The 25644-nt window shown below is 41.3% G+C and overlaps 1 protein-coding gene across 1 annotated transcript in view; it reads left to right on the forward strand.

Moving 5' to 3' along the window:
* The window catches only part of CHST15 (carbohydrate sulfotransferase 15), a 44527-nt gene extending 19192 nt beyond the window's left edge, over positions 1-25335 (forward strand). Inside the window, exons 2-8 of the mRNA XM_051618969.1 lie at positions 5522-6597; positions 7405-7744; positions 10967-11113; positions 15507-15663; positions 19551-19707; positions 23333-23480; positions 24690-25335. Coding sequence (XP_051474929.1) covers positions 6010-6597; positions 7405-7744; positions 10967-11113; positions 15507-15663; positions 19551-19707; positions 23333-23480; positions 24690-24880 — 1728 coding nt within the window. The 5' untranslated portion in view covers positions 5522-6009 and the 3' untranslated portion in view covers positions 24881-25335. The remainder of the gene's footprint in view (positions 1-5521; positions 6598-7404; positions 7745-10966; positions 11114-15506; positions 15664-19550; positions 19708-23332; positions 23481-24689) is intronic.
* The last annotated feature ends 309 nt before the right edge of the window (positions 25336-25644 follow it).

The raw sequence follows: 25644 nt of genomic DNA on the forward strand, positions 1-25644 counted from the left end.
GCTCCAAAGTATCCATAAGGGTAAAGTTTTTCAGGTTTTATTTATGTATTTGGAAGTCACAAATGTCTTTTGCACAGGCTGAAGCACTGCTGTGAGACATCTGTTCCCTGCTGCCATGGGCAGTGATGAAGTGGGTGATGGAGGAATGGAAAAGAAATTAACCTGGTTGTGCTGCACTGCTACTAAATATTGCTTATTTAAAACAAAATTCATATGAAAATTTGATGAAGGTTTTACACTGCCAGCCTTACTGTGCCCTTTCATGTTTCCATTCCTCTTCATGTGAGTCATGGAGAGTTTACCCTGGCCTGATTGTGGGCAGCATTTCACTTAATGACCTACATCTTTTTGTGTCTAATGACCGTCCTGTCTTCACAGGAGCTCTTGAGAGTGAAACATTACCAAAGGGAAGTTCATTTCTGGAGTGTTCATGGGGGGTATGGGATCAGCCTTGCTCTGAAATTTCAAAAAAACCCCAACATTAGCAGCACAAAATGAGAACTTGGAATCAACAAATCTTTCTGCTTTGACAGGGAAAGCACTTAGGCAGTAAGAATATTTATCTAAATTAGTGACAACAATTAGGAGACTATGGCTAAAACAATAAGGCTGTTACTCCAAGAATGATATTAAGTATTATTAAATGAGGAGCCATGTGTTCCTTCAGAAGTTACTGACCAGATGAGATTGAGCAGTGCTATCTTTTGCCTAATCCTTTTCTTATTATTTTCACTGAAGGTGTCTATCCTTGTTTTTATAACATCTGTAGCTTTCATTTACAAAAGAGGAAGGGGGTGAGTGCTACCTGCTGCAGAGGAGATGTTCCACATGTCTGCTTTGGGTGGTGCTGCAGCTGAAGTATCTTCTTGTGGTGCAATTGCTTCTCATCACACTGAGAAATAACAGACAGCCCAGCAGCTGAAGGTCTTCCCATAACAAGGAAGCAACAGAACAAGAACATGAAGTGCTCTTGTGTCTTTCCACATTATGAATAGTTTTAGGTTGTTAGTCTTGCTGAGAAATAATAAAATTCCTTGGGAAAAAGAGATAATTTTTCTGAGCGCTATTAAGCACATCAAAGTATAAGTCCTTGATGTGATGCCTGACATGAGTGGGACTAGGAAAATGAAGAGAAAGAGAAAAGAAAATGTGTTTTGTGAGACTGCAGAGCCTGTCTGTGGGAGCTGGAGCTGAGTGGCAGGCTTTGGCTGGGCATCATCCCATCTCACCTAAGAGTAGGTGGATTCTTTTCTATCCCGTCTCACACATCCCTATTTTCAGGCTCTGACCTGCCCAGGATGATTTTTGCTCAGATCTTCAACTGGCAAAGACACCTCTGTTCCTCTCTCCTGCCCACAGCCAGTAATAAATGCTCAGTGAGGGTGTAAGAACAGGTATTAACAGATTTATTACAAGATTTCTCTTTTTTCTAGTGTCTGGGAATTTAAGATAGCAGCCATTGATAGATTAAATCTCATTCATGGTCTAAAGTCTTTCAAATATGTTTAGACTTTTGGCCTCACTGAGTCCCACGTTTTAATTATATAGTGTGAAGAGAGGAAACAAAGTGCTGTAGCTCCACTGACATCAAAGATTAAAGTAACAAGGCTAGGATAAAATTTAGCCTTAAGTGTATGAGCAAAAGTGTGTTTTATCTTGATTTTAAAGAATTATGAACAAGGGAAAGCACATTAAATATTAAGACTGGTGACCTGAAAAGCAGTTCAGACACTTAGATGTCCAGAAGAAGTGTGTGCATGTAAAATCTATTCCATCTGTTTTGTCTTATTCATGGGAGAATTTCAGTTCTATGGCTGAGCACATTAAAGTAATTTCTTTTTATAGTAATTTTGATTACAGTCTTCTTTTGCAATCCTTTAAGAGAAAGGGGAGAAGTTTTATGAAGCATATATTTAAAAGAAAACAGAATCTCAAATATTTGCAGTGAGCAAAAAGATGTGAATGAGAAAAAATCCCACATGTTTAATTTTTGGTGGAATTCATATTTTTACCCTATCTAGCTTATTTATGAGGAGGATTGCTTTTGAGCAAGGAGCTTGAAAAGGCTGATGTTGACTTCTGCTGTGTGGTTAGAGCTGGGACACATTTCTGCACAACAGACAAACACCGTATAGACACGATCATAAATAATTCACCATTCATTTCAACAAGAGGAAATGACATGCTACATTATTCAACAATACACAAAGACACTGCTTGTTGTGTAAAGAGAGTCATATTCTGCCAGGGAACTGAGAGCAGTTTTGCAACTATAATAATAATAATAAAAAAAAACAACCCATAAATGGTTTATTACCAACTCAAATCTCCATAACCTTTATTCTGTCTGCAGTTCACAGCCTTCTGCTTTCTATAATGAAATACAGAAAAGGTGAAGTGTGTCTGTGGTTATGACTACTGGAAATGGTGAATGGAAGAAACCAAAATATCTTGTAGGAAAGATCCTGGCCTTCTGCTGGGCAGCCTTCATTGTGTGGTAAAATGGTCAGAGAATGAACTTTTCTTAAAACCTTCTTGGTAAAGAGAAGGGAGTGGCAGTAGGGAATTATATCCTGATTTTTATGTGTTTATTACAGTTGAGTATTTTTACTACATGAACAAGACAGTGGAAAGTCATGTGAAGTGGGAAGTCTGCAACTGGCAGTTATTAAAATAAAATCAAATCAACTTCTCTGTTCCACTGGCTGAGCAATATGTCCTGTTGCCCCGTGGTGGGTCATCAAGCTGATCATCTAATTAAGCAGCCTGTTGTAGTGTGTGTGCATAAGTTGGCAGAGTTATGGTTGCTGGTGGAACTAAATTTTCCCCTTTTCCCTTATGATTGGTGTGATTAAGATCTCAGTTTTACTGCAGCCCAAGCATATTGAGCATATTTTGTTGGTTGTTCTTTTTGCGTGGTTGTTTGGCTTTATTCCCCTTGTATCAGCTTCCTGATAAAGCATTTTCTTCAGCTGTCAAAGATGCAGTTGACATGATTTTTCCTTGAGTTTGTAGTATTTGTACTGGAGTTACATGAAAGGTGTCTGCATCTGACAAGTATCATTTTAATCACAAAGAAATGGACATAAAATAGGACTGAGAAGCTTATGTGGATTTTCTAAGATCCTGCACCCTGTATCCATTAATGAGTCTCTGATGGCTCTTTTGAAAACTTAAGAATTAATGTCAAATACACAAGCCTTGAATTGATTCTGGAAGACTATCTCAGATAACTCTGCTCAGTCAGTATCACTAAGCAAGTTTAAGGCTCCATTAGAAGAGGATTGGGAAAGAAAATGGATGTATTTGTCCTTTAAATAGGCAGTTCATAGTAACTGGCCTCATCTGACTTGTAGAATAAACTCATTAAGGAAATGAACTTTTATTTTTTTTTCCATAGGAAGGTATTTTGCAAATGCTTTTGTTCAGCAATTATCTAAATAATTATTCTTGAGCCCCTGAGATACAGCCTGCTTGCTGTGATTGCAGAAATTCTCCATTATGTGACAGTATTAGGTGGGAGAAACATCAACGATAGAAATAATTTTACCAAAGGGCTTTGTCTCACAGAAAAAATGCAGCTCAAAGAAACAGGAGTAATGCAAGATCTGAAGTGACTGCCCCATCTGACCTGCACACTTTTGTAGGAATGAGCCAGGAGTTATTATCTGGTGTAATATCAACATTTCTGAATAATTCAGAAGAGTTGAAAGAATTAAAGGTAAAATAACCAAATTCTAGGACTTATAATTAGTCATGGTTATACTTCTGTGATTTTGTTTGTTGTAGGGGTAATCAGAGGACCCTTTGTGTAGCTATTGGATCATCATGAGAAATTATTTTCATTATTGGTATGTCCTGGACATTGCACAAATGTGCTCTTCAGCAGCATGTTGTGTTGCTCCTCAGGAGCCAGGAAGCAAAATCAGGTGGGAAGATTTCTCCTGGTGACAGAATTGTGCCAAAGGATGAGTGAAGTCAGAGTTTTCTGGGTGGAATGAAGGCTGCTTGAGGAGAGGGAAGGAAGGGAGGAAGGGAGAGAGAAAGAAAGAGAGAGAGAGAGAAAGGGAGGGAGAAAGGGAGGGAGAAAGGGAGAGAGAGAGAAAGAAAGGGGGAGGGAGGGAGAGAGAAAGAGAGAGAGAGAGAGAGAAGGAGAGAGAGAGAGAGAACAGAAAGAAAGAAAAGAAAGAAAGAAAGTTTGGAAACAGTGCAGGTTAAAAGCACTTCTGAGCCTTGAAAGGAAAGATGGGGTTTTGCAGAGAAGCAGCAACTAGTGCTTGTCCAGAGGAGGGAGCCACTTGCAAAGTACTGAGGAAAAAATTTGCACATGGTTACTGAGGTGTGTTTTAACTAGGAGAATTGCACCTACATGGGAATTAAAATGGTGCTGATTTGATTGTGTTACTTCGATAATACACTAATTTTTCCCAAGTGTGAATTATTGAACATCTCTCCTATTCCATATTTTTATTATGGTGATGTGTGGAAACGTATTTTCATTTAAGTGGTAAAAGTGAATGATGGACCTTTAGATATTCCATAAAGCAATGAGCTGCTTCTCTGGTCTGGTGAAGTTAATTATAACACAGATTAATTTAGTCTGAAAAAGGATGCAATTATTAGCATTTCATCATCCATAGTCTTTTGGGCAACAGTTATTGTTCTGTTCAGGTAAAGCTGCCATGCTTCTGAATTCTTCCATCCCCTCCTGCAGTTTCTGAACAACCTCTCCCAAGGAGCAGACCATTAGAAGGATCTGCTGAATCTAAGTTCTTGCCTTGAAGCTGCAGTACTAATTGCCCATTTCATTTAAATAATAAGTCTTGCCATCTTTAGCAAGCACTATGTTTTCAAAACGTGTTTGGCTCAGTGGAGCTGAAAGTTTCTTGGTGGCTTTGCAAGTCACGGGTGGCTGCTCTCACCCCAGAACCATTTGGTCCAGGAACCAGAGATCCTGTCACGAGCCTTTGCTCGTGTCTGTTACTTAATCCCTTCAATTTGCTGAATATTTCACTTGTGGCTTTTGGTTTTATTTCTATATTTTATCTCACATGCTTGAAAGGAGACTGTTGTTTTATCCCTTCCTGTTCCTCTTGACCAGGTGCCTACCCCGCATCAGGACAGATAATTTAGGGTCACAGGTGGAACGTAAGCTGTGTTACTGAACACTGTCCAAAAATGCTTCCTTCTTTAAGGGGCAGGTTAAGGTCTGTTAGACGGGTTGGTGAGCAGCTGAGGGAAGTGGTGTAGTGTTAGCTGTGATAACAGCTGCTCCTTGATGTAAACAGAAGAGTGATTTTAAAGAAAGGGCACTTCCCTGTGAGCTTGAAGCCAGACGTTGCCTGGGTTTAATATTGTGATTGCTGTGATTAATGTGCGTGGCAAACAGAAGACATCTTTCAAATCCAGTTGTGAAATTACTTGTGGTGGGTTGTACTTTGCCGTGAAGGCTTTGTATGAAAGGGAATTTTGTGTCTGCTGTTCTGTGTCTCTCTCTATATACACGGTTCTGCTTCTTTAGGTTGGACAATGTGAATCTTTGAAGCCACCTCTGGGAGGATGAAGCTTCCACCAGCAGCGATTTGGTTTGGAACCCACCTGTTTTGAGAATACCTGGGAATTTCCACCCATATTTGCCTTTTCCAGCATAACTCAGAGGACAATGAGCTATTTTTATTTTTTGCATATTTTCACGCCACGTAACAATTTTTCTTCCTTCTCATTTTGCCCAATGGGAAAAACTGGAGCCGGCTCTGCAGCTGATTCTTACTTTGCCACATTCCTCTTACTGAGCCAAATTCTTCAAACCAAGTCCACAGTGCATCCATTTTTGTGCGTTGGTTGCGGGATTTTCTTTTTCTTGATATGACAACTGTCACTTTTTGAGTGCTTTTAATTATTCTGGCTTGAACCTGTCCCCTTGCATTGCTGAGTAGTTGTAGAATCACTCAAGGAATTGAATCATTTCAGCCTGACAGAAGATGACTCATACGTTTCAGCAACGTTTTTATGGCTGTGCTTGGCTCACTGATACAGGAGTTCACCAGTAGTAATATGAGTTATTGCATTAATTGCTGCATATGTTTATTACCAAATGACTTGCACAGACAGTGTTTCAGATGCTGTGGACCCAGGCATAATAACCAGAAGTGTCCTGTTTGCAAAGGAGAAAGTAAGGTCCCTTTGTACACCGACAGCAAGCAGATGAAGTTGCTCGCAGTTCTGGAAGTGAGGACTGATCACAGTGAAAGCTGGAATGGATTTTTCTGCTTGAGGAAGGGGAAGCTATGCAGCTTAATATTTGGGTTGATTATAATGACTCTTGTGATGGCATCCTACATACTGACTGGAGCCAAGCATGGCCTCTTGCTGATACCGTCTCCCTTTCATTATGGAGCTTTTATTAGCAATCCAAGCTTAATGGACAATGAAAGCCTTAGTGACATGAAAGACCATTACCAGCCTTCTAAAATAAATATTTCATATGTAAAGGATTATCCAAGCATTAAATTAATTATTGACACTATTACTTCAAAGATAGAGTTCATAACAAGACAGCGCCCTGATTTAGAAGAGCTGAGGAAACAAGAGCCACATGTAAGTATGAATTAAAGTGTGTCTGAAACTGCTGGACACTTGTTTACTCCAAGACTTTTGGGTCAATCTTCTACCCAGATTAAAAAAAAAGTACCACTGCTCAGATGTTCATATGGGGATTTACACCACCTACAACCTCTTGATTTACAGCAGCTGAAAAGCTGATCTTGTAGATCCCATAATTCTGAGTCCTGGGCAAAATAGATGAGTTATATAAATGGTGTTGACACCTGAAATAAGAAGTCAGGCAGTCTTCAGATAGCTGTACAACCTCATTGAATTTTCACCTTTTCTCAGGCAAAATCATTCTGACTTCTATTTGCCAGTCATTTTAAGTGATAAATAAGAAAGGAGCCTTTCTAAGACCAGATTACCGGTGTGCCTCCCTGCAAATCCAGTCAGTGCAAGCCTTGTATTTCAGAGTTAAAAACTGGAGGTTAATTTGATTTGAGTATTATTGAGTATTAAAGTGTTTGACTTTAACAATTGCAGGGGAGTTGGGGGATTATTGAGGTCCTTTCTGGCCTTAAAATCAAAGGAATTCTAAAAGTACTCCTCTCTCAATCCAGTTGTTTGTACAGAAGTTGTTTCCAGGATCATCAGAAGGAATCAGTTAGGTTGGTGATCTTTAAGGTCCCTTCCAAATGAAACCACTCTATGATTCTAGGCTTTGTAGTTAAATAACCCAGGAGTTAAAAATGTCCACGTAGCGTTTCTGTTGTGATCTCTTACTGTGTGAAGTTAGAAAAGTATAACTGTCAATTTTTTTTTCTGCCTTGACTGAAACTGTTGTTCTTTATGTTGCAGATGTTTTCAGTAATTCCTAATAAATTCCTTCCAAATAGCAAGAATCCTTGTTGGTACGAAGAGTACAGGGGGAACACAACCACAGACCCTTATGCCACCAACTCCTATGCACTGTATTCGAGACGCTTTCGGATCATCTTTGATTACCTCAAGAAGGTGTTTTGGAACCACTTGTACCATTACAAGGACAAACACTATCGCCTGCGCTGCCTGCCCCACTTCTACATCATTGGGCAGCCCAAGTGTGGGACAACAGACCTGTATGACAGGCTCAGGCTGCATCCAGATGTTCGGTTCTCTGCCATCAAAGAGCCACACTGGTGGACAAGGAAGCGGTTTGGTGAGTAAACCTGTCCTCTGGTAATCAGGAGAGTTGTCTGTTCAACTTGGACTTTTCTCGTGCCTATTTGGGATGAAGTTGATGGATTTGCTCCATGTTGGCTTATTGTGCAGCCACTGGAATTAGCTGTTTTGAAAAAGCCAGGTGATGTGTGTTCAGGAGGTTCCAGGCTGCTTTTGTTTGATGGTGTTTTGGGTTAAACCTTGAGATGATGCATGTGTCTTTTGCTTAATTTGCAGTGGTTTGGTGAAACAAGGGAAAAAATAAAGACACTAGATGAAAAAAACACAACCCTGTGAATTTGTAAAAACAGGAAGAGGAACTATGAGGTTGTGATGGGAGATTGAAAGAGTAGCACTGAGTTTTGTGCTGTGAAATTCTTACAGGAATAAATGATGGGTCAGTGTTTGGAATGTGGGTGGCTTTGGTTCTTATGGTTCAATAAACACAGTTGTGCCTTGTGGTAGGAGCCTTGTTAGTGTTGCAGCTCTAGTCAAGCACTGAACGGTAGAGATGGTCTGGATGAGAAAGCTCTCACATCAAGGAACCTGCCTGTATTTTTGGTACTCTCCTCCTCGTTGACACCAATATTTCATGAAGTGACCCATTGTCTCTGAAGGCATACTTGAACAGTTGAGGTTAGGGCCACCTAGAGCAAGACATATCCATCCCTCCTGATTGCACCTTCAAAGGGTGTCTGAGGGCTTATTGTTTTAGCCATCTCAAGTGTTTGTGTTCCCCTTGTTCTCTCTTCCCTGGGAGCCAAGGAAGGCCAGTCTTATGATTACAGAAATACTTTTGCTCTGTTCTTAGAGTTTGTATTATCACCTTTGCAAACTCCATAAGAAAGTGGCTAAAATACTTGCTTAAGCATTTTCTAAATGTATGTTAGAAACTAAGAGTTAAAGCAATCGGATGAAAATACTATTTTGCTTTTGAGCTAATTTGGTCCAGCGTAGGAGACACTCCTAGAAGGTACCAGTGTGAATAGGGGGGCTAAGCTAGTAACAAATTCAGACAAGAAAAGCATCATGGTGGCCTCAGAAGTCCCATGAGAAGACACTTGTTCATCACGGTCAGCAGTTGGTTGAAGACAAATAAGAAGTACCTCCTGATCTGAAGGTGAAAAGTCAGATCAGTGAAGAAAGGGGAATTAAGGCTTGGACACCATCCAGCACCAATGCCATGCTGCCTGTCTCTGGGAGTGCAGGTGTAGGGAGTGGCAGCAAAACTTTCTGTGGAAAATTGTGTCTTCCATGAGAGCACTGGTGGGAAGGCTGAGCTGAATGGAAATGTTAGGCTAAAATCCTTTATACTAAATTGTTCTCTGCTTCTACATCAGCCTCAACATACGTGTTTGGAATTAATGTTGGGGGAAATGGTGGATCCAGCTGCACTAAAGCAAGGCTGGAGTCACTAAAGCTCAGAGCTGGACCTACAAAATAGGGAGAGGAGTTTACAAAATCAGGCTGGAGTGCATAGAATCAGAGAACAAGGATTCAGTCCTACCTCTGTGCTGGCATTCACAAGCTCTCCACTTGCACAATCTTGTGGTCAACCAGTGGGGACCAAGTGCAGAGCCTGAAGAGAACTTTCTTTGCATAATTTATTTTTTTTTTAAGTTACTTTGTAAAGCTGAAGAATGAGGGAAGATTGCAGAGCTTGGGATATGACAGTAGGGAGATCTGTTGACATGACCCTCCCACCATCATCTCAGGCTGTCTGCTATTGAGGGTGGAAGATTAAGTTTTGCTCCTGGTGGCTCAGTCCTTTCTCTCTGCCCAAACAGCCCATTAATTAATGGTTATTTTTAAAAACAGAAAAAAATATAAATTAATAAAATAAATATGACAAATAGACTAACAAATGAAACTGTTACTTTCTCTACCTAGTAGGTATGACTCCTATGCTCCTGGCTAGTAACTTGGTTTAGCTTGTAGCATTTATCCGGAGAAGAAAGTCTCTTTGTTTTATGGCATTCTCTGATTCAGTGGGTTTTTATGAGACTGACTAATTTCAGCTGAAGCTAAACAGCCCTCCTGGGGAGAAGCCCGTTTCGCAAGTCACCACTTTCCTGTTCTGCTGGGATGGTTGATGCTCTACAGGACTCTGTCCCAGCTTGACTGTCTCCCTTTCCAGGCTCTGGGCCACAATTTCTCTTCCCATGAGTGGGGTGGCAACAAACCAAGGCAGACTGCAGCACCATGCATGTACCTTTTTTTTCTTTTTCCCCTCAAAACAAAAGACAAACCCACCAAAAACGCCACTGCTGAGCTTTCTCTTGTCCTCATTAAAACCACTTTCCTAAAGGGGAAAACCAGAGAGGATGGACAAAACACCTCCCTTGCTGAGCTTCCTCTCACATAATTGATAATTATTGGCCTTGCAGGAACAGGAGAGGGAGAGCTGAGAAGTTCTGCTCTATACTCAGTTTTGCTCCTATTCTGTTGCCTTCCCACGGCTGTCCTTGACCTCTGCCTGCTCAAGAAACTCTCTTGTCATGTGGTGAGAAGCAAGAATGCAAAGATGAGCATGGGCAGCATTGACCGAAAGTGGAGAAGTGAGACTAGAGTTGGAAAGAAGAGTGGGAAAAGGAGTATAAAAATCACAGATGTGGCTCAAGATGCTGAGAAATGCAGGGAGAAGGTGCTAATGAACTCACCCTGGAGTGTAGGGAAGGAAGGGAGGAAAAAAAAAAATATGATGTTATCATGGTGCTTTGTTGTCATACTTGTGAAAGATAAAAACATCAATGATTTCCCACTTCTCTGGCTTTGATAAGTGCACATTGATTTGCATATTTGGCATCAGAGCCTGTTCTCAGTCTTAATACAGTAAATCTAGTGGGAGTCCAATAAGACTTCAATTCATATTGATGCAAATGAATGCAGAATCTGGTCTTTTACATTAATTCCAAAAGCTAAATTCAGAAGAAAATAAATGCAAGCTGTTCATGCAGGTACTGTTAAACAGAATGCTTAAGGTATTTCCTATCTCTGTGAATTTACAGTTTAATCAAATAGTATCTCAAATCTCAGCTACTTCATTATTGGCACTTTTAGCTGCGTTACATTTCATTGGTCTAATTTTGTGCTGGTGTTCACTGGCTCAGCACCAGCCATGTGAAGTTTATACCAGTGGTTAATCTTGCCTTGATATTATCATCACTTCGTTATCAGTGCTACTACTACTACTAATCTTCTCTCTTGTCACTGTTTTTAGGCATCATTCGCCTGAGGGATGGCTTCCACAGTCGCTACCCAGTGGAAGATTACCTGGACCTGTTTGACTTAGCAGCTCATCAGATTCAGGGGGTGCTGCAGAGTGAAGCAGCCAAAGAGCACGGCGAGATGAACAACATCATCATTGGTAGGGCAAATGCAGCCTCTGAAATATGTCTCTGCAGCTCCAGGTTGGCAGCATTGGTAGCTAAGGCATGAGAGGGACATCTTCCCAGGTGTGGATGGTTTATGGCACCGAGCCCCGGATGTTGGGTTTCTCTGGTGTGTGTGGATAGTGCAGAAGTTCTTGCCTTTTCCTGGAGGGTGGTTACTCTTTGTTAAAGAGTTGTGATTATCTTTAGAAAACACCTAAGTAAGCAATTCATGTCTGATAAACATCAGCATTTTTAGTTAAATCTTTCTTTAAAAGTGAGTGGTGAGACCCTGGCCCAGGTTGCCCAGAGAAGCTGTGGCTGCCCCATCCCTGGCAGTGCTGAAGGGCAGGTTGGATGGGGCTTGGAGCAACCTGGGCTGGTGGGAGGTGTCCCTGCCCATGCAGGGGATTGGAACTGGATGATCTTTGAGGTCCCTTCAACCCCAAACCAGCCTGTGATTCTATGAAAAAAAAAAAAAAAGAATGAGGATGACCTTGGTGACTCCTTCAAACTTTGCTTTAATTTTGTTTTCCTGCCAAGGGGTTTGCCTGTGGTGATGGGATTGTAGCTTCAGGTTCAAACTCTGGGTCTGGGCTAACACACTAACTGTGGCATTGCAACATAGAAGGGGTGCTGCAGAAAGCCTGGGGCTGACTGGAGACAGTTTCCCTGATGGCAACACAGCTCTTCTTAAGCTTCAGTATAAGATACCTGTCAGAAGGATGACCACCATTCTTTGTGTCATCCCTGTGTAGCCTATAGTGGGCTGAAATGAATGTGATTAAACTCCTGAGCTGCTTTTTTAGCAGTGAAGATAATTCAGGTGTCAAGACCAGGAACAGAGAGCAGAGTTGAACCTCTCTTACACAGTATTTCTTTCCAGTTGTGGAACCCTGAGGCACTGTACAGGATACTATATGAATATAATCTTACCATTTCAGTTGATATTAAATTACCTAAAGAACACTGAAAAAGGTTTAGAAAGAAAGAAAGAAAAAGGTTTAGACACTAGTTAGGACTGGGCTCTAGAGAGAGATCCCTGGATTGCTTTCCATGACCCACCATGCTTGTCCACTGTGATCCACAATGGGATGAGTTTATAGTGCTCATAAGGAATGTCAGCAGAAATTCCTACATTCTGCTTTTGCTGTCTGTTAAAACCAGAAAACTGAGGAGAAGAGAAGGTTCTGTCACCCCCAAATTTCCCAGGGAAACCAGGCACAGTCCATGAAAATACTAGTTGTGCAAGAGACAGTTCCCCATGAAAATGAGACTCTTCAAATAGGCCTGAAGTCAGTCTTCTACAGGATATGGAGACAAGATTTTTGCTGCCCTCAGAGGGCATACCCCCAGAATAATTTAGTTCTTTGGTCTCATTCTAGTAGAAAAAAAATCTAACCTATTGTTGGCTGGATGAAATGGTGACCGTGTCTTATGGTACTTAAACCAGAGGTTTGGCCTCTATTCCTGTTTGTGCAGTACTTCCTCAGCCTCCATCAAAGTCCGTCATTCACTTGATTAAATATTCAACACTGAGCAAAATTTGCAAGATGAGGTCTTAAGAAATGTTGCCATCAAGGACATCTGCAGATTTTCCTCCTCCTTACAATAACATCTCCTGTCCTTTCATGGGTGAAGCGCTTATACTAATTAAATTCACTAATCTAATTGACAATGTACATCTTTGATTACTTACCTCCCGTTACCGCTTTTTCTAGAATTCACTTTGTGTTTCTTTTTCCTGTAGTCTCATTTCTTGTCTCATTAAGGTTCTGTTCGCTTTTCTTATTAAGTTTACAGGAAAATTCCTGAATGATTATACTCATTAAGTCAGTCGTTTATGACCTTGGTAAAAAAACCCAACAAACAAAGCTAGCTGGGCTGAAGTGACTCTATGAATATCAGGTCCACTTGAAATCCTCCATTTGGTTCTTTGAGATGACTAGAAATAAACATCAAATTAAAACTATAAACATTTCAGTAGCTTATCATGTTACATTATTTTGGAAGTTAAGCTTCTGTGGAAGTTATGCTTAGTGGATAATAACTGCATTTTCCCAAGAAACCCAACATCTGCTTAGAGACGAACCAAAAAGACAACACTAGTCTAGCCTGGGGCATCCTGAGCAGGTCTTGTTTATTTGTGATTATTGCTAGGATAAATTCAGAGGAATGTCTTGGGAAAACACAGTATGATTTTAATCCATTCATGACTGGATGAAGAGATGATACATCTCTTCTTTAGCCAATTTAGTAATTTGTATGTTCCTTAAGTCCATAAGAAAATTAATGTATTTTTGGTTGCACTGCTGTGATTTGACATAATTACTATAGCAGTGATTAATTTATCCGATGTTTAGGATGGCTCATTCTCTTTACAGATAATAACATTGTATTACAAACCAGACAGGAACACTGTCATATTGTCAGGAGTATTTTTGGCTGCTTCAGGAACTCGAAATGATAAAAGTCAGGAGGGAATGATGGGTCTGTTGGGTTTGGGGTTTTTTTCTCCCCTTAATCCTAAACAGGCATCTTGTTTTGGGAAGATTTGCCTCCTTGCACCCAGATTCTCCCTGGCTGCATTAGAGCAGCACCTTGAGCCCCCACTGATGCTTTTGCATGATCCAGCCATGCTGTGGTTGTCCCTCCCTTAGACATTCTGGGGTGGCAGCTGATCCAGCTGAAACAACATCTGTGGAGTGTTCTGCTCTGTGACGCCCAGAGAATCTGCCCATTTATGTGTAAATGCATTGATTTGGTTTAGCTCAGGTAATAAAAGTGTCAGAGATGGAAATGCAGAGCTCTTTTGGACACATTAGCCAATGGACCTGATCTCCTCCTGAAGAGAGGCAAAATGAACAAAACATGAGATTAATGTGTTTTCTATCAACTCCCACTCTTTATTAAGCTTAAATTTAGAGCCAGCATCTTTTCTGTGTTGAATTTTGGCCATATTTAAAAACCATTATTAGACTTTCCCAGGAGAAAAAAATGAGGGAGACCATGTGCAAGTCAATAAATCTTTAATGTTGTTATTTTTTCATCTCATTCTTTTTGATTCAAAAAACCTCATTAACAAGAACCAGCTCTCACTAGGCTGTCACAGAGTGGAAGTTTCCAAAAGCTTCTGTAGGTGATTTATTCAAGAATAGTGTGCCCCATAAATGGCAGTATTGCCACTTAAGCAGACAGGGGAGATTACACCATTCAAAGCATCATATCAGATCATTTATTTAGCAGCTGAAGTATCATATACCCTTTTCTGGCAGAGATGTTACTGATTGTGTTCCTCCCTGTAGCATTACTTTCAGAGTAAGCTTCTTCAGAAACTAAGGGTATCAGAATCTGGCATTTAACCAAATGTGTTATTTATTCCATGGACTTTTTCTTTTGTCTAATATTTAGTATATACTTATATTTTACTTAATCTGCATGAATACTTGTAGTCATGTAAAAAAAGCTCTGACAACTAATTCTCAGAAAAGGATATTTCAAACCATGGTGATACAATTCTGCTGGTTAGTACATTTAAAAACATATTTTAATAGAATCACAGAATCACTGAGGTTGGAAAAGACCTTTGAGATCATCGAGTCCAACCATTAACCCTACTCTCCCAAGTCCTGCCTTGACCCAAGTCCTCAAGAGCCACAACTAGATAACTTTTAAACACATCCAGGGATGGTGACTCAACCAGCTCCCTGGGCAGCCTGTTCCAGTGTCTGGCAAGCCTTTCAGAGATGAAGTTCTTCCTAATGTCTAGTCTAGACCTCCCCTGGTGCAGCTTGAGGCCATTTCCTTTTGTTCTAACACCAGTTACTTGTGAGAAGAGACCAGCACCAACCTCTCTACAACATCCTTTCAGGCAGCCTCCTCATAAGACTTGTTTTGACCCACTGCAGCAGTCGTTTCCACTTATTTTCTTTAGTTTGTGTCAAGTTGTACAATTTGTTAGCAAATTACTTCTCTGAGATGAGGAGCAGTGAAACCAACCCATAGGGCTCTACAGGGAGCACGGCAGGTCTTCAGCAACAAGCAGCTCCTGCCTCCAAGCTGGAGGGTTGGCCAAACCTCTGAGCAGCCTGTTCCAACCCAGATCAAATATATTTGCATGTCCTAACCACTAATGAGAAGCAGTGTGATTAGTGGACAGTAATATTTCAGGTGGAATTACATAAAAACCTGCCTGAACCATCATTGTGTTCGCAAGGGTACAGCTCAGTGTGATTGCTCTGGCTCTGGGGAGCATGAGCCAGATCAATTTGTAAGATATTTAAATTAATAGTCCATTTTAAACAGCCTACACCAGTTCAAAACTGAGCCATTTTCCCTTCAATACAAAGAATTACATGAGTTACTAGCAGAGATGCTTATAATTTCCAGGGGAAGCCAGTGCCTCAACGATGTGGGACAACAACGCTTGGATCTTCTTTTATGACAACAGTACTGAAGGAGAACCTCCCTTCTTAATCCAGGATTTTCTCCATGCCTTCCAGCCAAATGCCAAACTCATCATTATGCTGAGAGACCCTGTTGAAAGGTAAGCAAGGATCATGTTGCTACAGTATGCAGGAAAAAAAAATATCTTTACTATAGTAATTTTATTCACTCTCTGTCTTGGATGCAAATGGATGTTCTTGTGGGGTTGGACAGAGTTATTGGGTTTGTGATGAGAGCTGCCAAGGGGTGTTGTCCTGTCTATTGTGGCATAGGGAATTGTGATAGTGTGATAATTTGTATGTTGCTGAAAGCAAGATGACTCCATTACCTGAGCTAAGATGCCCTGGTTCTCTGCAGGACTCACTGCACTGGGGGTGGCACCATGTTCACATGTCTCTGCATAAGTGGTCCTGGGAAGTGCTTCCATTTGGGTCAAAGGATAATAAGGTTTGTGTCTCTAAGGGACACGCTGTTCCAAATGATCAAAAGATTGCAAACAGCTCCAGAGTCAGCAAATAATACAAACTTAAGTCTGAAAGATGTTTGGTGCAACACTCATATCAAGTTTCACTAGACAATTTTAGGCTGCATAGCTACCAGTTGCTCAGGAGTTAATTCTTTCTCTTCCTGGCCTTGTGTGCAGTGACAGGACTCTGCTTTGCAGAGATGTGGGCTGTTCTTGGATGGTTTCCATCGTGTTACCCATGGAGACCCTTCTGTCCACTCACATTTCACTTTTTCTCTCCAGTCTTCTCCCAGATTCCTAGGGCATTTCTTTCCACTGAAGGAGGATGATCATGATGAGGGTGATGGGGAGAGTGGAGGGGATGGAGGCAGAGCCAAAAAGGATCAGACCAAGGGGGTGTGAACTCCTCTCTGTAGCTCTGTAGAAATATTCAGGATACTCAAGGCTAGGTCAGTGCTCATGGGCAAAGCCAAGAAACACCCAGAACAATGGAGAGGATGGTGCAAATGTTGATGGGAACCAGGTTTTGGTGAGGGCCTGTGCAGGCAGCCTGTACCCCTTTGCCCAGCAGCTGCCCAGAGTGACCTGGCAGAGGGAAGGGATGGGGAATCCTTGAGGACCATCCCCCATGACAGGACTTAGCTTCCTGTGTCAGCAAATGCAGCTCTCAACTTTTAACAGCATCTCCTGACCTCAGGATTTAACAGATGATAATTTTATGTGAGAGAGCTGGCTGAAGTGGCTTCCTCATGTAAATTACTGACAAGTTCCCTGATTGCTTTAACCACCCTCTGTAATGTGGGTGCAGTTCTTGGCTGGCTTTAAGAAGGGTGAGAAAAGAGGTCAGCTTCATCTCCCTTCCTGTATTTATGATAAATTTGTTTATTTCTGTTTGCAATGACCCCTGCCACTGTCGCTGGTAGCTCATCTGAACTGGAGGAGCAAAAGCAGCAGTGGTGGCCCAGGCAGCTCCACTGGCAGCAGGACAGTTGCTTTGCAGTAGCCAAGAGGACATAGGTCAGGGTCTGGTGTGACCTGGACAGGGTCTGGGACAGGGTCTGGTCTGGCCTGCACAGGTTCTGGTCCATCCTCCAACAGGGGGATATTTGGAGGACCTCAGGGTTTGTGATGGTGGTTGTCAGTGGTGTCATTATTTCATGGTAATGGATGGTGGCTGAGGATAATGACTTCAAGTAGCTGGAACAGCTGAAATCCTAATCAGCAAAGGTTTTATATCCAGGCAGATGTCCTCAGAACTGAAAACAGATGGAGAGAAACACAGAAAATCTTGACTGCCCTGAGGAGAGAGAACTTGTCTCCAAGAACATAGTTTTCCATAAGATGTCAGAAAGTCTTTGAACTGATGCCTTCCTTTTAATGGGTGATTAGAAATACTAAGCAGTTGTAATAAACCTTTTAAATAAAATTACAGCTGGGCTCGCGCTGTATGTGATGCCTGCTGGCTGATTTCCCCCAGCAAGGAGCTTCTCCCGAGCTCATCCTCATACCCTGCACTTCTGGGGTGGCTCTTTGATGGGAGCAGCAGGAGGGACCCAAGGTCTGTCACTGGAGAGGAATGGGACACATGGGGTGCTGTGGTTGTGGTCCTCAAGTGCTTGGTGGGCATCACTTTGAAGTCAGCTGCCCAACCAGTCTGGCCCAAGCCCAGTGCCTCCCTCTGCTCTGAGATGGAGCTGGTGGGTTTGTTTTTAAAGAAAAATGTCCCAGTTGCATTTACCAGATTAGGAAGAACTGGACAAAAACCAGAGTGTTTGTCTTTCTTAGTTGGTGTCTCCTATAGTTAGTACCGGGTGCCTCTGCTTCATCTTCTGTAGTTTGCTGTGTTTTTTCTTCTAAAAAATATATTTAAAATTGAACTAAAAGCATCCTGCACCAGATGTGTCCCTGTTCTTCCTTTTTAAATGAACAGAGAGTCTTCATTGTTTCATATGGGAATTAAAATCCTGTTGTTGCAAGACACTAACACAAATAATGAGTGCAGAAGGGCTATTCCTGGGCTTAAGTGCTTTGCTGGATTAGGGCCTAAACTTTCTAAATTAAATGATGATTTTTTTAAGTACCTGTGAAAATCTAGGGAAGTTAAAAGAGAAATAAAGTAAGTGCAACACAGAAGGTTACTGCAGCAATGACACCTAAATGAGTCAATTGTGGGGGGGTCTTAGACACTTGTGTTCGGTTTTTTTCTTGAAAGAGGCTGAAAGATCTTTAGGAGTTCTGGATTTTTTTTGAGAGGTGGGTGCTATGGGGGTGTAATATTTGTGCTGCAAACAGACTCAGGCAAGTGACTCCTTAAGCGTTACAAAAATGTCTCCAAATCCTTCAATATTGTTTTAGTTCTGGTCATAATTTCTAGGTCCAAATAGGAGAGAAATAAAAAAATAGTACCATGTTCAGGAGATCTAATATTTATGCCATGTCAGAGCATTACCTTTGTCTCTTGGAACCATGTTTTTCTTGGAGAAGTTTAATCAAAGTTTCAAGGATTAACTCTCAAGTAGGTATTTTACTTGCCTGTAGGGGTTGGGTTGTTTCACCACCACCACCTCCAAGGGGGATTGATTTTAGATAATATTTTAAAATTAATATTAAGCAATTGTAAAACTTATTCTAATAATGTGTGATGAGGGGGAATTCCTCTGCTCTCATTTACAGAAATCTCTGTTTCTGGGCTGAACAACACGGTGATTTTTGCCACTTCTCACCTTGCTAGATGAACCATTTCTTCAATCAAAGATGGTGAAGTGAAATGAAATTATGAAAGGCAGAAAGGCAGAAAACATAGAGCTCAAAGTGTGACCTAGGAAACACACACGGGCTCATCTCTTGGTGTCCTCAAAGTAGAGTGAGGTTGGACTACTTGGGGAAAGCTGCACTACAGCCTGTAGAACAAATGTCAACCATCCACGTGGCTGTAGTATTTCAGCTTAAAAAAAACCCAAGAGGTGGAATGCTGTAAATTGAAAGTTTTTGGTGGAAAGTTACTGTAGGCTTGGAGGCGGAGCTTGCTACAAAAAAACCCAAGAAAATCTGGACTCTTTCATGCTCTTGATGGTAGCCAGCTTGGTGATCATATAAAAATCACTCTTTCCAACCCATCCCAGCCCTCTGTTGTTTTGAAACCAGCTCTAAGCTTTTGATAGGAGGACTGTTTCCATCCATGGCGCCAGATATAGAGGGGTATCAGTGTCAGCTGAGACAGTTCTACTCTCCATAAATTTAAAGGATATACATTTGAGAAATGTGCCTTCAGGAGAAAATATTGGCTTGCACCATTACTAAGGTCAGGTTCTCAAGGGAGGCTGACCTTCAAAGCAGAGCTGATGTTTAACAATATCAACCTGCATGTTACTCTGAGCCAAAAGCCATCAAAAGTGGACAATGTTTCCCCATGTGTAACTTTTTCTTTCCCTCCATTCATGTCACTGATTGCCATTGTCATGCAAAGAAATCTTCTTTCATCTTCTGCCTCATTGGCTTTCACGTGTGTATCTTGTCCACAGATTGTACTCGGATTATCTCTACTTTGCCAGTGCTAATAAATCTGCAGAAGATTTTCATGAAAAGGTGGCAGAATCACTGCAGCTGTTTGAAAATTGTGTGCTGGATTATTCCCTGAGAGCCTGTGTCTACAACAACACCCTGAACAATGCCATGCCCGTACGTATTTCCAAGACCGTTTGATTCCTTTCTTCTTCCATGGTCGCCTTGTGGCAAGGTTGTTAAAATACTGGGCAAATAAGCATCAAGAAATAGAGCTTTCTCCCTTTGAATTTGTAAGCAGATGACATAAATATATATGTAAGCATGTAAAAGCTGATGTGGTGGCTCAGCTGTCTCCTCAGTCTGTTCCCTGATGAAGGCCAACAGTAATAATGCAGCCTTTCTATTGTGCAAGTCTATGGAGAGCACATTTAGTGAAGGTTACAGACTCACAGCATTATTGAGGCTGGAAAAGACCTCTGAGATCATCAAGTCCAGCCTATGACCAACACCACCATATCAGCCAGACCAAGTGCCACATTCAGCCTTTCCTTGAACACCTCCAGGGATGGTGTCTCCACCACTTCCCTGGGCAGTCCATTCCAATGTCTGACAACCCTTTCCTTGAGGAAGTGCTTCCTAAGATTGCAGATCTCTCCAAAAAGTAGCTCTGGCAGAGATCTTCGTGGCATGAAATTGCCTCAAAATCAGAATCAATTATAAATTCTTTTACAAGAGAAGGCTACCAATAACCTGCCATTTTTAAAAAAAATCATGCACATCAGAAAATGATAAAGAGAACTACAGAAACTGCTGGCAGGAGAATGGATAAGTATTACAGGCTCAGTATTCCAAAATTCATATTTTTAGTGTAGAACTTACTTCAAATTTTGCTTGAGGGGGGGAGAGTAATATGCAAGAGATTGACTTGAAGTATCCCATCTGGCCAGTTTGCCATTAAATCCTGTTTTATTTACTCAGGCTATGAAGGACTCAGAGGGAATTCTTCCCTCTTTTGTCTCCAGGGTGAAGTTATTGCCTCTTCCACTTGATAAAATAACCATTAAGGAGTGCATTGGATATGCTTGAGCCCCACAGCAGTAGGGCAAACAGAACAATCCTCTTGCTTACGTTGGCAGGTAGACAGGAGCTGCTGATCTTTGGTGATAGACTCCAGGACCTCCCCGTACATGAGCTGCTGCTGGGAAGTACCACGGTGCAAGTCATCTGCTTGCACAAGCACTTTTCTTCCAGAGTGAGGACAGAAAGGCAGAGAGAGAACCAGAAAAAGCTTTTCTTCTTATCTTTGTCCTTAGGGTGCAGAACCAGAATCTTACTTGTGAGACTCGAATCCTGGGATCAGTTTTGGGTCTCTCAACATTGAGGGGCTGGAGTGTGTTCATAGAAAGGCAACTGAGCTGCTGAAGGGGCTGGAGCACAAGATTTATGGGGAGCAGCTGAAGGAACTGGAATTCTTCAGCCTAGAGAAAAGGAGACTGAGGGGCAACCTTCTGCAGCTGCCTGAGAGGAGGTTGGACTGAGGAGAGGTTGGTCTCTTCTCCCAAAGAACAAGTGATAGAACAAGAAGGAAAGGCCTCAAGTTGTGCCAGGGGAGGTTTAAATTGGATATTGGGAACAATTTGCTCCCTGAAAGGGTTGTCAGGCCCTGGCCCAGGCTGCCCAGGGCAGTGGTGGAGTCATCATACCTGGAGGGATTTCCAAGGCGTGTAGATGTGGTGCTGAGGGACATGGGGCAGTGGTGGCCTTGGCAGGGCTGGGTTAACAGTTGGACTTGATGATCTTAAAGGTCTTTTCTAACCAAAACAAGTCTATGATTGGATGATTCATTTGTTGTCTCAGGCAGCCCTCTTTCCAGGATGCCTCTTTCCAGAGAGCCACAAGCAGGTGTTCATAACAAAACAAAAATGCTCAGTGTGCTCCTCTGTGGCCTTTTATAGCTGCTTCTTCAGCCAAGTTGCTGAAGTCTGTTGTGTGCATGGTTTGCTATGTATGGAAAAAATAGGGAGTATTTTCCATGGCGAGCTCATTTGATTACTAATTAAGCAACTACACCAGAAGAATTTTGTTTTGCTGTTTGTTGATATATTCCTGAAACAAGAAAGGTGCTGCAGACATTGTCACTGCTGCTAGATGGCGACCTGTAAAGAAAGGGGTGTTTGCCAGCTTCTCCTCACTTAGAGTCAGTGAAGAGCATCTTACCCAGAGAAAGGCAGGCTGAGCCAGGGTGATCCAACTGAAAGTGCAGAAATGGGCATAATGGAGGGGAGAACAGCTTGAGAAAACCTACTGATGCCTTTGATGTAGAGGGGAAAGCACTGGAATTTTATGGAAGGAGACAATTTGGTTCAGAAGAGCAGAGATGAAGAAGAAGTCAGTACAACACACTGGGTAGGAAAATCCGGGTTCTTGCTGATCCCCCCAAAAATTGAAAATGAGGGGGATATATTATTTAAAATTTGTCTTTCCAGTGAAAAGCTTTAAAAAAGATTTGGAGCCCACCTGGGAAAACACTGCAATCCCAGACCACATCCTCCTTGCACTCACCTTCATCTCCCAGGAGAAAGAAAAGGAAAACCCATCAGGGTTGAACTGCTGCCCTGCTGGATTCTGTATCTTAGGCTGATGTTTTAATCATATTTGATTAAATCCTTTTCAAATTTCAAATCTTTCTGTACCAGAAATATGTAGAAATCTGCTAAATATGGAGCTTCTTGCTGCAGGCAGCCAAAGACATGCATCCAAATCATCCATTATGATCAAAATGACTTATCAATCATTCACAATATGGCTTATTTTAGTGGAATTTAGGTATCAGTGTAAGTCACACCAGTGAGTGGAAATAGTGAGAGAGATTATTTGTTATCTGACTTCTGTGGTAATGTGACTTGAAGACGTTAAGTCTCTTTTATGAAAGATACTTATGACTTGGGTTTCATGTTTCTCTCTTCTGAGCCTGAGGGGATTTAGAAAAATATTTATAAGCACAGTTGGAGACTGGACTTTTAAGAACATCAGACTACCCTTTCCATGTTTCAACTTGTTATATAAAATCGAGGAGGGAATAAAAACAGAGATTAGGTCAGGACAGGCTGAAAATCTGGCTCTTCACATCTCTGGTATGACATAGTCAGGGTTCTCATTGCATACTCAAATAATGGACCTTTAACACTGTCTAGCAGCCACTGCTGCTTCACCTTAGATCTGCATCTAATTATTGCAATCAGAGGACAAAGCAAATGCACCCAAATCTAATTCCTGACACCGAATAAGAATATTTGTACTACTCATGGCAGAGTGACCAGGTGCAGCTGATAATCAAGGTGAAATAAGCAGCCTTAGGGCCTGGAGAAGGTATCAGGACTAAGCATCTTCCACTGCTGTCTAGCCAGAGACTGAAAGCCCTCAGTGTCTCCATGAAGACTGGCTCATCCCAAGCATGGAGGAGCATGGAGGTGAGGTGGCCAAGCATCCTGCTCCATGTGGTTGTCTCTGTCAGGGCTTTCATGCAGCCCTGTGGCTGATGTAGCAAGTGCACAGCCAAGCCCTTAGTAAAACGTCATCTCTAACCAGCAGAAAGGCCTTTTGCAAACATTTCCTTAAGCTGCACTAAAAATGAGAAGAAGATTTAAAAAATGTCCAACTCCTGTCTTTTCATCATCCCTCAAAGACACATATTTGGGATTTTTGCCCAGAAGACAGAGGTGAGTTTTGCTTTGTTACTGCTAGAAGGTTGTGAGATGAATTAATTTTTGGTTTGGGTTTGTTTGTTTTGTGCTTGCAGGTGAGGTTACAGGTTGGGCTCTATGTTGTGTATCTTTTGGACTGGCTGACAGTTTTTGACAAAGATCAGATACTTGTTCTTCGCTTGGAGGATCATGCATCAAGTGTGAAATACACCATGCACATGGTGTTCCAGTTTCTGGATCTGGGTAGGTGCCTTCTGCCTGTTTTGAGATACAGGCAAAAAAATCATTATTATCCTTCTAGGTGATTTTTGCTTTATTAGGAGACAAAACAGAACTGTGGGAATCTGTCTTGAAGGATGCATTAATCTTTTTGCCTGGAGTCAAGCAAAATTCAAATTCCTAAATTGAAGCGTGGTGTTAGAAGATCTTAATAAGACTATATCAAGAAAAAAACCACAAACCCCTTTAAATTGTAGGGATCTATTTTACCTTAGAGCTGCCAGTCCTGCCTCTGAAGGCACTCAGGGCTTGTTTGCCACAGGTTTCCACAGGTGCAAGAGCTCTCCACACAGTTTAAACAACTTGAAGTGCTATTGTGGTGTGCACGCTGCTGCCAGCCTGCACCAGTCCAGAATCTCAACCTAAGCATGAGGAAAGGTGGTGTTTCCAGCCATGAAGAAGGAGGAAATGGGGTGTTTTTGCTGTGTGGCTTGAGACATCTGTTGCTAATCCTCAGAGAAACGCTGGCAGACTAAATGTTGCCCAATGTTGATTCCACAGTAGCAAGAGGATGAAAATGTGGCTTCAAAATAGCTTGGCAGGTCCAAACACTGGTCTAGATGATGAGAAAGTTTGAACGTAGCAGATTGAACAGATGAAGAGCTTGGCATCTTCTTGCTGAATATGGTTGATGCTGGAAAAGTCTGAGAGTTTTTATCTTGCTGAAGTAGGTTGTCAAAGGCTCACGTTTATTCCTGGAGTAGGGGCATCACTCTGCCTGTGCATCACTTCCATCCCACTGCCAACCCAAACTCAAAAAATAAAAGGGCATCCGTGAGGGAGGCTTGTGGGGTTTTCTACCTCGTATTAAACAACTTGCATTACAAAATGAAATAAGGGCATAAAATATTAGCATCTCCAACATGGACAGGATGTTGTACTCAATCTCAGTTGTTTTCTGAAAACATGTTTTTTATTTCCCTCCAAAATGTTTTGTGCTGCTTGTTTCAAAGATGATTAATTAAAGGGAAATGAAAACATATGATTTCCATATTTACTAACAGTGATGTATTTTACTAATCTAAGCTGGTTCTCAATATTCAGAAACATCATCACTGCTAACACAAATTCCATTTGTCTTCCCTTGGCAAACCTTCCAAGTTAGTCATTTGTCTTCTTTAGCACAGGCATTTTTGCTGAAATATTTTAAGATAACTTTCTATTTTTCCACAGGACCTCTCAGCGAGAAACAAGAAGCTCTAATAACAAAGAGTCCTGCATCAAACACTAGAAGACCTGAGGACAGAAATCTGGGACCTATGCTGCCAACAACAAGGGCAATTTTAAAAGATTTCTATAGGCCTTTTAATACGAAACTGGCACAAGTTCTTTTTGATGATGCTTTTTTATGGAAGAGGACATAATATGTAAATTTGGTGCCACAAATACAGTGCTTAAAAAGGAGTTTTTATTTTTTTAAATTCTATTTTTGTGCGTGGATATTTACTGTTTTGGTTTTTTTTTTCCCCATTCCAAAGAGAAGCTGATTGAGGAGTTCAGACTCTCACCTTCAGTCAGCACACTTCACTACAGTTATACCACATTTTCCTTGTGAGAATGGAAAGCATCTTGCTTGTCAGTTTATTGCAACTTCTTTTACCCCAGCAAAAGAGGAGAGTGGAAAAGCATTAGTACAAAGATGTTGTCTTGCACTCTCTGCGGGGATGTTGAAGTTTAACCTTCTCTAAGATGCTGCAACACACAATTAGCATCAGTTTCCTACAGTTAGACTTATAATCTCATTTTCAATATATGTTATTCATTCATTTTTTCAAACTATCAGCATCATTTAGCCATTAAATTTTTTAATTGAATTCAACCTAAAATTTTGTTTTGTTTTGTTTTTCAGCATATTCACAAATGGTCTTCACTCTCACTAAGGTTTTTAGGTTTCCTTATTTCTGAAACAAAGATAAAGGATAATTGCATTTGCATCTATTTCCAAGTCTAATTTATAACTTCAAGCTGAATGGACTTCCCTAGCCACAGTTCCTGCAAAGGAACATTTTATATTTCAGGTAAGAGCAGATGACTGAAATCTAACCAACAGGCCCAATTAGTCCTTAGCATAACAAATCCACTGTCTTTCATGTTTTGCTCATATAAATAAATATGTATCATTTATGCA

Source organism: Apus apus, chromosome 4, assembly GCF_020740795.1.
Source record: "Apus apus isolate bApuApu2 chromosome 4, bApuApu2.pri.cur, whole genome shotgun sequence".
Classification (NCBI taxonomy): domain Eukaryota; kingdom Metazoa; phylum Chordata; class Aves; order Apodiformes; family Apodidae; genus Apus; species Apus apus.